Source organism: Oncorhynchus keta, chromosome 19 (assembly GCF_023373465.1).
Source record: "Oncorhynchus keta strain PuntledgeMale-10-30-2019 chromosome 19, Oket_V2, whole genome shotgun sequence".
Lineage (NCBI taxonomy): Eukaryota > Metazoa > Chordata > Actinopteri > Salmoniformes > Salmonidae > Oncorhynchus > Oncorhynchus keta.
In genome coordinates, this window is record NC_068439.1 from 32,125,941 (window position 1) to 32,141,501 (window position 15,561).

Genomic DNA, 15,561 nt, shown 5'->3' on the forward strand with positions numbered 1-15,561 from the left:
CATGTATCACTAGCCACTTTGTTAACTATACTATAACTATGCCACTTTGTTTACATACTCATCTCATATGTATATACTGTACTCGATACCATCTACTGCATCTTGCCTATGCCGCTCTGTACCACCACTCATTCATATATCTTTATGTACATATTCTTTATCCCCTTACACTTGTGTGTATAAGACAGTAGTTTTGGAATTGTTAGTTAGATTACTTGTTGGTTATTACTGCATTGTCGGAACTAGAAGCACAAGCATTTCGCTACACTCGCATTAACATCTGCTAACCATGTGTATGTGACAAATAAAATTGGATTTGATTTGATTTGAATGTTAGAATTAAGTTTAGGCATTAACTCTGAAATTGTAAGGTTAGGCATGAACTCCAAATGGTTAAGGTATGAGTGAAGGTTTGGGATAGGCTTAAAACAAAAATCTAAAAAACAACTTTCAATTGCTGGATTTGAGCGTGCTACCTTTGGCACCTGAGTCAGATACCTATTCGCCATCCCCGTCCACAACGCCCGAGAAAAACTTAAACCTACTTGAAGGTAACAGCTTTCACTGTTGCCCCTGATGGCATGGGATGGATAATACATGCATTTGAAGTAAATAAATTTCTTGGCACCAGTATTTTGTTGTTTATTCTGATATAAATGCATTGGTCTTTAGTTTATTTTGTAACAAGATACATGACATGTCAATGTATCTTTGCTCATCTCTGCAGTCAGACAGGGTTTTATGGTCCTGTTGGCTTTCCTGTCTTTCTCTCTGTGCTCTCCTGTCTCTGATAAAGCCTGATGATCTTGGTGTCATGTAGTTTCTTCCAGGTCTTGATCTCTAGGTTGTAGTCGTGATTAGCGTAGAAGATGACTCTGGTTTTAGAGTGTCTCTCAGCATAGTAGTTAGGATATTTACTGTGGTCCTCAGTGATGAATCCATACGCATCCACCTGAGACAGGGCAGAAGGAGAGATAGATGATCTCAGATGCTACCATGTTCCTCTTACACTGTTGTGCACTACTTTAAACTAGAGCCCCAATTTCAATAAAGAGCATTATAAGACCATCAAATAACTCAATGGTCTGTTTCAGCATAGTCATGGTGCCAAGTCAGTGATGTACAACAACGTAATTACATTCAGTAGATGTAGTGCAGTACAGCACTTGCTTCTAAGATACTTCTAAAATGAAATTGTGTGTGTGTGTGTGTGTGTGTGTGTGTGTGTGTGTGTGTGTGTGTGTGTGTGTGTGTGTGTGTGTGTGTGTGTGTGTGTGTGTGTGTGTGTGTGTGTGTGTGTGTGTGTGTGTGTGTGTGTGTGTGTGTGTGTGTGTGTGTGTGTGACTAACCACATCACAGGTGTGCAGGGCCAGGAAGAGTGTGAATGCTCCGTTAGTAGGTCTGCATATAGCCCAATAAGAACCCTTCAGCGCCTGGGACCACATGAACCTACGAATGAGAAGCACAGATACACACACCGTTTCATTTCAGAAGTACAGTTGAAGTAGGACGTTTACATACCCTTAGGTTGGAGTCATTAAAACACATTTTTCAACCACTCCACAAAAACTATAGTTTTGGCAAGTCGGTAAAGACATTTACTTTGTGCATGTTTACAGACAGATTATTTCACTTATAATTCACTGTATCACAATTCCAGTGGGTCGGAAGTTTACATACACTAAGTTGACTGTGCCTTTAAACAGCTTGGACATTTCCAGAAAATGATGTCATGGCTTTAGAAGCTTCTGATAGGCTAACTGACATTTTTGAGTCAATTGGAGGTGTACCTGTGGATGCATTTTAAGGCCTACCTTCAAACTCGGTGCCTCTTTGCTTGACATCTTGGAAAAATCAAAAGAAATCAGCCAACATTTCCACAAGTCTGAAGGTCAAACGCCTGAAGGTACAACGTTCATCTGTACAAACAATAGTACGCAAGTATAAACACCACGCAGCCGTCATACCGCTCAGGAAGGAGACGCGTTCTGTCTCCTAGAGATGAACATTCTTTGGCTCGAAATGTGCAAATCAATCCCAGAACAACAGCAAAGGACGTTGTGAAGATGCTGGAGGATAGAGGTACAAAAGTATCTATATCCACAGTAAAATGAGTCCTATATCGACAGCAAGGAAGAAGCCACTGCTCCAAAACCGCCATAAAATAGCCAGACTACGGTTTGCAACTGCACATGGGGGCAAAGATAGTACTTTTTGGAGAAATGTCCTCTGATCTGATGAAACAAAAATAGAACTGTTTGGCCATTAATGACCATTGTTATGTTTGGAGGAAAAGGGGGAGGCTTGCAAGCCAAAGAACATCATCCCAACCGTAAAGCACGGGGGTAGCAGCATCATGTTGTGTGGGTGCTTTGCTGCAGGAGGGACTGGTGCACTTCACAAAATAGATGGCTACATGAGGATGGAAAATTATGTGGATATATTGAAGCAACATGTCAAGTCAACATGTCACATCAGTCAGGCATCAGTCAGCTGGAGTGGCCATCACAAAGCCCTGACCTCAATCCTATAGAGAATTTGAGGGCAGAAGCAAGGAGGCCTACAAACCTGACTCAGTTACACCTGCTCTGTCAGGAGGAATGGGTCAAAATTGACCCAACTTATTGTGGGAAGCTTGTGGAAGGCTACCTGAAACGTTTATCCCAAGTTAAACAATTGAAAGGCAATGCTACCAAATACTAATTGAGTGTATGTAAACTTCTGACCCACTGGGAATGTGATGAAAGAATTAAAATCTGAAATAAATCATTCTCTTTACTATTATTCAGACATGTCACATTTTTAAAATAAAGTGGTGATCCTAATTGACCTAAGACAGGACATTTTTAAGAGGATTAAATGTCAGGAATTGTGAAAAACTGAGTTTAAATGTATTGGCTAAGGTGTATGTACACGTCCGACTTCAACTGTAACATAGAAGCCAGTGCTGTACTGCACTGCATGCACTATGTGATCACGTGGTTCTACCTACACCGCCTTCAGAAAGTATTCACGGCCTTTGACTTATTCCACATTTTGTTGTGTTACAGCCTGAATTCAAAATGGATAAAAAAAATAATTATCACCTATCTACACACAATAAATCATAAAAAAGTGAAAACATGTTTTTAGAAATTTTAGCAAATGTATTGAAAATGAAATACAGAAATAGTCAGTACACGTTGGAATCACCTTTAGCAGCGATTACAGCTGTGACTCTTTCTGGGTAAGTCTCTAAGAGCTTTGCACACCTGGATTGTACAATATTTTCCCATAACTATTTTCCAAAAAATGTCAAGCCCTGTCAAATTGGATGCTGATTATCAGGCTAGACAACCATTTTCAAGTCGCATTGCGAGGCATTGGAAATCCTCCCTGCTCTTTGTGATAGAATATGTGTTTGAAATTCACTGCTCAACTGAGGGACCTTACAGATAATTGTATGTGTGGAATATAGAAATGAGGTTGTCATTCAAAAATCATGCTAAGCACGATTAAGGCACACAGAGTCCATTATTATGTGGCTTGTTGAGCAAATTTTTACTCATGAACTTATTTAGGCATGTCATAACAAAGGGGTTGAATACTCATTGACTCAAGACATTTCAGCTTTTCATTTTTAATTCGGAAAATGTTCAAAAAGCATAATTCCACTTTGACATTATGGGGTATCGTGTGTAGGCCAGTGACAAAACAAATCTAAATTGAATAAATGTTCAATTCAGGCTGTAACACAACAAAATGTGGAGAAAGTCAAGGGATGTGAATACTTTCTGAAGGCACTGTAGCTGACTTGGCGCCATTACTATACTAGTAATTTCTATGTTGTGTGTCTCCTTCAAAATAATTTAAGCCATTAAGCAGACACTTTTATCCATAGCAATTTAGAGTAATGTACCTAGGCTACACTAGGACCTATTGCATCCTCCTCAAGCAGAGGGCTAGCCTTCTCTCCTTTCATACAACTGTTATTGGACGCTGTTTGTTATACCTGTTACGGGCGTATCTGAGGAAGTCAGGGTGAAGAACATAGAAGCGGTTCTCATCAAACTCTCCTGAGTATTGCATCCACGGTCTGCAGATAAGACAGCAAACACAACACTGAGCAGTGTGATTGTGTGTGTGTGTGTGTGTGTGTGTGTGTGTGTGTGTGTGTGTGTGTGTGTGTGTGTGTGTGTGTGTGTGTGTGTGTGTGTGTGTGTGTGTGTGTGTGTGTGTGTGTGTGTGTGTGTGTGTGTGTGTTTGTGTGTGCGTGCGTGCGTCAGAACTGGGTTCAAAAACTATTTTAAATCTAAAAATGACTTTAGCTGAGCTTGCCTGGCACAATGGACCAATAGATAGTCGTGAGAGCAAAGAGTGTCAGTGTGTGAGACCACGTCACAGGCTTACCGTCTGTTCCTGTAGGGTCCATCAGAGACAGTTGTCCTCCCCAATAGACCCTTTAGCCACTGGAAATCCCTCAGCCCCTCTGGAATCAGCACATACTTTATACCCTGCACAGAACAGGCACACTCAGCACTCAGCAGTATGTGTGTGTGCATGCCTACGTGTGGGTGCTTGAGTGTGTGTGAGTGTAATAGGAATTTCCACGTGGCCTAAAGAGCAGAGCAGTCGCAGATTAAATCACTAAAAAAATAAATCCGGTTTATTACAAGTTGCAACAGGGAGACACCTACACCAGAGAAGCAGAGAAAATGTCTAACTGGCCTTCTCTGAGAAGACCCTTATATCCTAATCAGCAGACAACTGTTCTGTAAACACCAGCCCGACAGGCTTGTAAGGAAGTCAAAACAAAAGGCAGGGACTTTGTCATCTGCTACAGAACCACACTGTGTTCTTCCACAGAAGACAAACCAACAGTGAATAATCAGTATGTCCTTGGTCCTTGAACTTGGTCCTCCAGTCTGGCGTCAATCGCTATCAACAGATAAGAGAACAATCCATAACATTCAGCATCAAGTCTAGTGACCATCAAGCTGCACCCAGTGTCACAAACAGAACACTGGAAATCACGTGTAAAACAGAAAGGGAAAACATAGAAATATGCTTAACATTGTGTTAAGCACTCTAAACTGAAAATATGAACTTTGTTGATCTTAAATGTCCCCATTACAGTGAAAACTTCATACCATCTCAGTCATGAACCTTTAAAAAGTCACTGTAGTCTCGTGTCAGTACAGCAGCAGCACTTCGGTTACCTACCTTGTCATGTGGTGCACTGTTGTAGCCGTATTTCTTGAATATGAGAAGAGACTGGGTGATGGAGTGGGCGGTGTGAACATAGACCGAGGTTCTGTTACCTACATCCTCCTCGTAACCATTGGTTACGGCACCATTCATCCTGACAGAGACAGGAACAGGGACAGAGACAGGAAGAGAAAGGCAAGGTTTGTCATCACTCATCACGCAAATGTTGACCACCTCCATTACATTGACACGATCATGATAACTGGTAAGTATGTTGCACACATAACAGTTGTGTTGTCTATATTGTAACATGTCTAATCCTAATTGGCAATATCAGATTCTGACTGTGTCTGTATCATTCTAATGCGATTCAACCTACTAATCTATGTATGAGCTCATAGTCGTTCATTCAGCCCTATTTCCACAGGCTCCACAGTCCGAAATCCTTTAATAACCTTTACAAAGTCAGACCAGGTGAACCAGTGGAGCAGCCCAGCTAACATGGCGACCATTCTGCCCCTGAAAAGTTTACATCAGTCCTTTCATTCACCCGCAATGCTTCAGGCTAAGCAAGCAGACATTTCTAGGCAGTCAGTCCCCATCAGTATCCCAGCCAATCCCACAATGCACTTAAAAGGTGTGTGTCTCATAGACCCTTCCCTCCCTGACACAAATGGACCCTGCCAGATAAAAGAAAATGGTGGCTCCAGGGCAGAGAGAGTGACAACGTCCAGATAGCAATATTGTAAACTAAACGCTTGAGATGTATGTGTGTTATTCTGTATGTCTATGTGTGTGTGTTGCTGAATAAATCCCATTCCAAACATACTGTAACCCTACCTTAATAAAACAAAGTACAACAAATATTTGATGTAGCGAACATACTGGAGAAAATAAAGTTATATGGACTATCCTGTTGGTGTTATAGTAATTCACCCTGCTGGGACGAAAGCCCTACTGTGATGAACACCTCCAGTGCTTGCCAGGAGTACAGCCAGCAGTTAAAGTCACAACCCAATCTCCTGACTTCAAACACAAAGTCATGATCCAGAACCAAAAATAGGTTATAGCTGAAACGTTAATATCAACATGTTTGTTTTAATTTGCTTAGCTTTTTATCCTTCCTGATTGGTGCATTTTGTTCCTACTGTACATTGCAATGTGCTGATGCATGCACTCACAGCAACACACACAGAGACACACACACACACCATACACACAGAGACACACACACCACACACACATAGACCACAATGGCCCCACTGACCGGAACACATAGTCATGAGCATCTATCTCCTTGCCCATCCTAGAGCCGTTGAGTATTCCTCCTGTTGCCACCACAGCACAACGTATACACCCAGGGTTTCCCCGCGGCAAGAGCAGGGGCTCTCTGGGCTTGGGAATCAGATCCACCACTGCCTTTATCTCTGTAAACACACAGATACAAAACCTATTTTTGGGGGGATTCAATAAAGGGGCAATTTGGAAATACTTTGTAACCACTCCATTCACAATGTCTTAATAATAAAGGTCAAGAAGATCTACATACCAGTAGAAACAGTAAATAAACCATTGGCTCGTTGATGAAAATAAACTCTGACACTTTACGTTGCATAGGCTGCAGTAAAAATCCGGAAAAAGTTCAAGCCCGGTACAGATACAACAGCCGTGACAAGACGGTTTTATTCAGTTTTAGAATAAAGTTAACTTGATCAGCCGGTTATTGTCATGTGAAAGACTGTAAATGACCTTTAATTAACATAAACAGTTCAGCGTGGACAGGCCTCCATAAATACTGCACAAGCAAGCAGCTGATGGCCAGAAAACAAAGCACTTTCTTCTGAAACTCATCAGTCTATTCTTGTTCAAGAGAAATGAAGGCTATTCCATACGAGAAATTGCCAAGAAACTGAAGATCTCATACAACTCTGCCTAGAAGGCCAGCATCCCGGAGTCGTCTCTTTACTGTTGATGTTCAGACTGGTGTAGGCTGTTTTCAGCTGTGCTAACATAATTGCAAAATAGTTTTCTAATGATCAGTTAGCCTTTTAAAATGATCAACTTGGATTAGCTAACACAACGTACCATTGGAACACAGGATTGATGGTTGCTGATAATGGGCCTCTGTACACCTATGAGGATGTTCCATTTTAAAAAAGCAGCCGTTTCCGGCTACAATAGTCATTTACAACATTAACAATGTCTACACTGATCAAGTTGATGTTATTTTAATGGCCGAAAAATGTGCTATTCTTTCAAAAACATGGACATTTCTAAGTGACCGCAAACTTTTGTACGATAGTGTTAATGGGCTGCATGATGTAACTTTAGGCTAATGAGCATTTGAGAATGTCGCAAAAAAAAAGCTTTGTTCCTTGCCTCAGGGTGCACACACTGTTCTCTCATCAAGTGATCATATTTTTCCACCATCAGAATATTCTCAATTTTATCTTGTCTTTACTAATATGTAAAATGAGTTTTTTATTTAGAATGTCCCATTATTAAATGGACAGGAACACTGGCAGGGGAAAAAATACATGCCATCCACATGCAAGGGTGCATCTTTGGTTTTAGATGTGGGAGGGATATAATATTTGTGTTTTTAGTTATTATAATATTTTTACCCAGTCGGATTAACACGCCAAGCAGCCAGCCCGTCTGCTCGGAGGCATCCACATGGTCCTGAAAACTGGGGGGGGGGACAAGAATGCAATTTCAGAACGCCCCCCCTGTCCCCAGTGAAAGTTGCACCCCTGTCCATATGCACTGGAATAGCAAATGGAGGCACTTATTCACAGGTTCTCTTTTCACTAGTGCACAGCAGGCTACTCTGGTTATTTCACTCCACACATCAACAACTGTTTGAGGGGCAATGTTGCCTCTCCGTGCGTGAAGGGTGATATTCCGCCAAAACTGTATGCCATGGGCTTTCCAACCCTGTTCCTGCAGCTACCCAGATTTTAATTTGGGAACCAAGTGAAATCTGTTTGGGAACATCAATAGTAACATGTTTTCACAACAAAACATATTTCATTACACTGTTGACAGTCCCTGTCTTTGCACACTCGAGAAAGGAATGAAGGAGAAGGGAGATGGAAATGCAAGGTGGTGAGATATTCTGTCACTAAAGATAATGGCCTAGTATTAGGCCATTCCAAATCAAATACAAATTCACTGTAATTGTAGGGTAACTCTATAAGTCGCCCTGCACAATCAATGAACGAACCAACCAACAACATCGCCTCAGCATATATGTTGTCTCCCAGACTCACGGATAGAATGTTTAAAGAGTAGCATTAAGCTAAACAGTACATCCAGTAATAATAATACTGACCATACTCAAAGGCGATTACAAGAGCTTGGGCCTACGCATATGCATAAACTCTAATATGGGTATGGGTGTTTTGAATGAATAAATCCCCTTAGAAAGCTGTCCATTTCCTTCTGTTAGGCTTTAGCTGTTAGGCTTTGAAACAACATCCACAACTCCTATGTTTTCCACTCAGTTTCAATCTGAGGTTGAACTTCTTTCTTCAAATTGATCAATCACGGTGAGTTTGAAGTGTTTGCTGTGATTTTCCATTGTATTTGCAGTGATGTCAGAGTGGTTAGAGGGACCACAGAGCCCTGAATACCCAACCAAAAGTGACCCGATGATTGTTTAGCGAGTTGGGTACTACCAACACATGGCCAGAGTGCATTAAAGGAGATTACCGTAACTCAGCGGTCACGTGTAATTTTACTACTGGGCGGTAATACGCCCAATGCACTCCTTTAGCCAATGTAGACATGCCCTCTTAAACTCTGTATTATTTTGTGATCTAGCCAGGTATGATAAGTACCAAAGGATACAGTGCCTTCGGGAAGTATTCAGACCCCTTGACTTTTTCAACATTTTGTTAGGTTAAGGCCTTATTCTAAAGCCTTATTCTAAAATGTATTAAATAGTTTTCCCCCCTCATAAATCTACACACAATACCCCATAATGACAGAGCAACAACAGGTTTTTAGAAATGTTTGCTAATACATTTAAAAAAAATAAAACAGAAATATCACACTTACATAAGTATTTAGACCCTTCACTTAGTACTTTGTTGAAACACCTTTGGCAGCGATTACAGCCTCGAGTCTTAGGTACGATGCTACAAGCTTGGCGCACCTGTATTTGGGGAGTTCCTACCATTCTTCTCTGCAGATCCTCTCAAGCTCTGTCTGATTGGATGGGGAGTGTTGCTGTGCAGCTACTATCAGGACTCTCTAGAGATGTTTGATTGGGTTCAAGTCCGGGCTCTAGCTGGGCCACTCAAGGACATTTAGACTTGTCCCAAAGCCACTCCTGCATTGCTTTGCTGTGTGCTTAGGGACGTTGTCCTGTTGAAAGGTGAATCTGTGCCCCAGTCTGAGGTCTTGAGGACCCTGGAGCAGGTTTTCCTTAGGGATCTCTCTGTACTTTGCTCCATTCATCTTTCCCTTGATCCTGAATATTCTCCCAGTCCCTGCCTCTGAAAAACCTCCTCAGAATGATGCTGGAACCACCATGCTTCATCGTAGGGATGGTGCCAGGTTTCCTCCAGACGCTTGGCATTCAGGCCAAAGAGTTCAATCTTGGTTTCATCAGACCAGAGAATCTTGTTTCCCATTATCAGAGTCTTTAGGTGCCTTTTGGCTAACTCCAAGCAGGTTCCTTTCATTGAGGAGTGGCTTCCGTCTGGCCACTTTACCACAAAGGCCTGATTGGTGGAGTGCTGCAGAGATGGTTGTCCTTCTGGAAGGTTCTCCCATTTCCACAGACAAACTCTAGAGCTCTGTCATAGGGACCATCGAGTTTTTGGTCACCTCCCTGACCAAGGCCTTTCTCTCCCGATTTCTCAGTTTGGCCGGGCGGCCAGCTCTATGAAGAGTCTTGCTGGTTCCAAACTTCTTCCATTTAAGAATGATGGAGGCCACTGTGTTCTTGGGGACCTTCAATGCTGTAGAAATGTTTTGGTACTCTTCCCCAGATCTGCGCCTCGACACAATCCTGTCTCAGACCTCCACGGAAAATTCCCTCGACCTCATGGCTTGGTTTTTGCTCTGATGCACTGTCAATTTTGGGACCTTATGTATAGTTGATGTCGGAAGTTTACATACACCTTAGCCAAATACATTTGGGGGTGTCCTCGGATGTGGCCACAGTGTCTCCTGACCCCTCCTGTCTCAGTCTCCAGTATTTATGCTGCAGTAGTTTATGTGTCGGGGGGCTAGGGTCAGTTTGTTATATCTGGAGAACTTCTCCTGTCCTATTCGGTGTCCTGTGTGAATCTAAGTGTGCGTTCTCTAATTCTCTCCTTCTCTCTTTCTTTCTCTCTCTCGGAGGACCTGAGCCCTAGGACCATGCCCCAGGACTACCTGACATGATGACTCCTTGCTGTCCCCAGTCCACCTGGCCGTGCTGCTGCTCCAGTTTCAACTGTTCTGCCTTATTATTATTCGACCATGCTGGTCATTTATGAACATTTTAACATCTTGGCCATGTTCTATTATAATCTCCACCCGGCACAGCCAGAAGAGGACTGGCCACCCCACATAGCCTGGTTCCTCTCTAGGTTTCTTCCTAGGTTTTGGCCTTTCTAGGGAGTTTTTCCTAGCCACCGTGCTTCTACACCTGCATTGCTTGCTGTTTGGGGTTTTAGGCTGTGTTTCTGTACAGCACTTTGAGATATCAGCTGATGTACGAAGGGCTATATAAATAAATTTGATTTGATTTGATTTAAACACTGTTTTTCACAATTCCTTACATTTAATCCTAGTAACAATTCCCTGTCTTAGGTCAGTTAGGATCACCACTTTATTTTAAGAATGTGAAATGTCAGAATAATAGTAGAGAGGAATGATTTCTTTCAGCTTTTTTTTCTTTCATCACATTCCAAGGGGGTCAAAAGTTTACATAAACTCAATTAACTTCCTGGCTGATGTCTTGAGATGTTGCTTCAATATATCCACATAATGGTCCTGCCTCATGATGCCATCTATTTTGTGAAGTGGACCAGTCCCTCCTGAAGCAAAGCACCCCCAAAACATGATGCTGCCACCCCCGTGCGTAATGGTTGGGATGTTGTTCTTCGGCTTGCAAGCCTCCCCCTTATTCCTCCAAACATAACAATGGTTATTTTGGCCAAACAGTTCTATTTTTGTTTCATCAGATCAGAGGACATTTCTCCAAAAAGTACGATCTTTGTACCCATGTGCAGTTGCAAACTGTAGTCTTGCTTTTTTTATGGCGGTTTTGGAGCAGTGGGTCTTCCTTGCTGAGCGGCCTTTCAGGTTATGTTGATATAGGGCTCATTTGACTGTGGATATAGATACTTTTGTACCTGTTTTCTCCAGCATCTTCACAAGGTCCTTTGCTGTTGTTCTGTGATTGATTTGCACTTTTCGCACTAAAGTACGTTCCTCTCTAGGAGACAGAATGCATCTCCTTCCTGAGCGGTATGACAGCTGCGTGGTCCCATGGTGTTTATACGTACTATTGTTTGTACAGATGAATGTGGTACCTTCAGCCATTTGGAAATTCTACCAATAATGAACAAGACTTGTGGAGGTCTGGAATTTTTTCCTGAGGTTTTGGCTGATTTCTTTTAATTTTCCCTAGATGTCAAGCTGAGTTTGAAGGTAGGCCTTGAAATACATCCACAGGTACACCTCCAATTGACTCACATTATGTCAATTAGCCTATCAGAAGCTTCTAAAGCCATGGCATAATCTTCTGGAATTTTCCAAGCTGTTTAAAGTCACAGTCAACTTTGTGTATGTGAACATCTGACCCACTGGAATTGTGATACAGTGAATTATAAGTTAAATAATCTGTCTGTAAACAGTTGTTGGAATAGTTACTTGTGTCATGCACAAAGTAGATGTCCTAACCGACTTGCCAAAACTATAGTTTGTTAACAAGAAATTTGTGGAGTGGTTGAAAAACAAGTTTTAATGACTCCAATCTAAGTGTATGTAAACTTCCAACTTCAACTGTAGACAGTTATGTGCCTTTCCAAATCATGTCCAATCAATTGAATTGACCACAGGTGGACTCCAATTAAGTTGTGGAAACATCTCAAGGATGATCAATGGAAAGAGGATGCACCCCTGAGCTCAATATCGAGTGTCATAGCAAAGGGTCTGAATACTTATGTAAATCAGGTATTTCCGTTTTTAAAACATTTTATTGAAATTTATTTACTTATTTAATCCATTTTAGATTAAAGTTGTAACGTAACAAAATGAGGAAAAAGTCAAGGGGTCTGAAACTAATAAAGTCAATAAAGTCAAAGGCACTGTAAATAATGAAAGTAGGTGTCATTATATCTCGTATTCAAAAGTCTACACAGCTGGAGAGGGAGTTGGCTCTATGAGCTGAGCTGCCTGACAAATGATAGTTCTACTCCTGGACACACACACCTGTGTAGTTAGTGTAGTCCATAAAGCCAAAGGGGTTATTGAAGTAGGCTAGTCTGTTCCACTCTGACACGTTGAGTAGTTCTCCGTGGAGGTACATCTGGATGTCTGGTATAAAGGCCTGCTTGAAGCCTGTGTTCTGGGAGTTCCTCAGAGACTGGGGACAGGTCTAGCACACGCACACGCACGCACACACACACACACACACACACACACACACACACACACACACACACACACACACACACACACACACACACACACACACACACACACACACACACACACACACACACACACACAGTTTATCTAGGATATTTGTGATTGATTTGCATATCCTTGACCAGTGACGGTCTACTCTAAAACACACAGGCTTACCATCTGCCTCTTTTGCTTGTCCCGGACATAAACATCCTCAGAAGCCCAGATGGGATATTGCTTGAAGTCCTTTTTTTGCAGCCGGAGCATGGGGGTCTCTTTGTGTGCAGACCCGGATCCAGCCGTAAAAACATCTCCTGTTGTATTTTTACAAGGACAATTCGTTTCGCAGAGACGCCCTCCCCGAGGAGCTAGTTGTAGTTTTTGAAAATAGCTAAACAATATAAAAGATGACATCATAGGGGGTTTTCTCATTATATTTTCTTCTTATCTTTTTGAGTACAGAACATCTTTGTTTTTTCAGTTATACAATTTTAGATTCAGATTTATAGGTTACATTGAAACACTGTTATGGTGCGAAGAAATTATGAATATGATGTCAAAAAGTGGTAAAATGTCCCTTTAGCTGGCCAATTTTAACAGCCTTCAGAGGTAAATCCTAACTTCCACTGAGGTCGAATTTTCACTTAGACATGCACTGATGTCATGTAATTCTAGGATTCTATCAACGGAACGATAGGATCCATACACACAATAATGACAATATTTTACTAGCACTTCAATGTTTAAAAAATACAACAACAAAAGAAAAAGTACAGTTTAACAAGTATTGTAATCAATAATTTTTACACTAAGTACATTGCAGGGTTATGGTTACTGCTGTACTGTGCAATTAGTGTAAGAATGAATATACTCAATTACACAGTAATATGTTCACTGTAATTAACTAATTTTCATTTATATTTATGTGGTCAAATGCCTCAAATAGGCATCAAATACAACAATTGGAACAAGAAAAAAATATGATTGAGTTTGAGTTTTACTTGTGAGTTTTTCTCCTTGTTGTGAATATCCCCCACAATGTGTAATCTTAAAGGCTAAATAGCGTCCGTTGACGAGCTAAACAAGTCAGATATATTGCTATTTGTTGGTGCAGAATACATACCCGATGCTATGATCAGAGACTTGTCCATACAGGAGCACATAGAGCAATGCGCACACGGTGACCATGAGCGCCAAGGTGAGAACTCCCCGGAATTGGGCTCTCATGTTCAAGATAGAGATTGAGAGAGGATCTGCCTAAGTACAGTTGAGACAGAGACTATAATCATCTTCTTAAGAAGTGTATGGTCATGGTGAGATGCGCTGACTTGTTTTTTTTTATACCTCACTCCTGCCCCTTTTGGGCACGTGCCTGGTTTCACAGTTGTGCCAGCCAACAAAGACAGAAATAAAGGTTCTTAAATGGTTCTTCCTCAGTGCTTAAGTTCAATGGAGAACTCTTGCCCGATAAAGAACCTTTGAATTAAAGGACAAGTTCCCTTTTTCAACATAATTCTATTTTTAAGGTAAATGCCATGTTACAGAAGTGTGCAGACACTTTTTTAACAATTTCACTTTGATTTGAGAAACTTATCCACCAGCGATAAACTTTTTCACGCTCGTTCTACAGCTGCAGAGGCACAGATAAACATGAACAAAGGCTCCAAAAACACCCAAATACGTCATTATCAGTATAGCGATATAGGTCTATAGATGTTGTACAGATGAAAGTGGGTCATTCTGAACTTTATCTGGAGCGTTAAATTCCCTTTTTTTAAAGGACAACTCTACTAACCCCATTTATCATTTACAGAAGAGCATTGTATTTCGTCTGTAAATTTCCTCAACCGTACAATTTTTTTTTAAAGCGATGGCGATGCTCTTGAAATGACAATTTTTTCGCAAACAGCTCAATAGGAACACCATCATCAGCTATGATATTAATCATCCTAAACTTCTAAAAATGCAGTGCTCCCGAGTAAGTGCTCCAGAATCCTGCACCTACACCTTCTGCACTTGACTGCACTTCCCTTCTCAACACACTAACACAACAAATGTAATTGTACATTTCAAAGGAGAAAAAAACCCATCCCAATCTGCGTGGCGCTCTATGCTATGAACTATTTGTCCAGTAACATACCTCTTGTGATCTAAGTAGTTTGATTGTCAGAACGTGCTGGTGGACTTCTGGGCACTTTCGTGAAAAAGTGTTGAATCAAGTCGAACTACGCTGACGATTTTAATTGGCTGATACAGAATTCTGTTGCTGGATATCATTTTGTGCTCAGCTGGTCGTACTTAGCATAGTGGCTAATTGTGCCAGGTCTGCCGGGTCTAAGCAAAAGTATAGCCCCATGCTGTGTACATACAGTGTCAAGTAAAAGTATGTGAACCCTTTGGAAATACCCGGATTTCTACATAAATTGGTTATAAAATTTGATCTGATCTTCATCTAGCTCACAACAATAGACAAACACAGTCTGCTTAAACTAAGAACACACAAAAATGTTTATGTTCTCATGCCGTGGGGTGGCAGGTAGCCTAGCGGTTAGAGTGTTGCAAGATCGAATCCCTGAGCTGACAAGGTAAACATCTGTTGTTCTACCCCTGAACAAAGCAGTTAACCCACTGTTCCTAGGCTGTCATGGAAAATAAGAATATGTTCTTAACTGACTTGCCTAGTTAAATAAAGGTAAAAAAAGGCCTCCCGGGTGGCGCTGTACTGCAGCGCCAGCTGTGCCA

The 15,561-nt window shown here is 41.4% G+C and overlaps 1 protein-coding gene and 1 non-coding gene across 3 annotated transcripts; both read right to left on the bottom strand.

Moving 5' to 3' along the window:
* Positions 1–626: 626 nt before the first annotated feature.
* On the bottom strand, positions 627–14,133 carry LOC118371888 (alpha-N-acetylgalactosaminide alpha-2,6-sialyltransferase 1-like). Of its 2 annotated transcripts, XM_035757532.2 has the most exons (9): positions 13,943–14,133; positions 12,997–13,210; positions 12,622–12,787; positions 6,455–6,614; positions 5,203–5,341; positions 4,390–4,493; positions 3,992–4,075; positions 1,350–1,449; positions 627–952 (listed from the first exon to the last, which is right to left on the bottom strand). In XM_035757532.2, the coding sequence occupies exons 1-9, from the start codon at positions 14,044–14,046 to the stop codon at positions 740–742; spliced, it is 1,284 nt and encodes a 427-aa protein (XP_035613425.1). In that variant the 5' UTR covers positions 14,047–14,133; the 3' UTR covers positions 627–739. The 2 variants fall into 2 exon arrangements, with proteins under 2 accessions (XP_035613425.1, XP_035613427.1); XM_035757534.2 differs by lacking the exons at positions 12,622–12,787; positions 12,997–13,210 and having other exon boundaries at positions 13,943–14,086.
* Positions 3,841–3,968, bottom strand: LOC118371889 (U6atac minor spliceosomal RNA). The gene has a single exon (XR_004823103.1). It is a non-coding gene; the product is annotated as a U6atac minor spliceosomal RNA (small nuclear RNA).
* Positions 14,134–15,561: the final 1,428 nt, after the last annotated feature.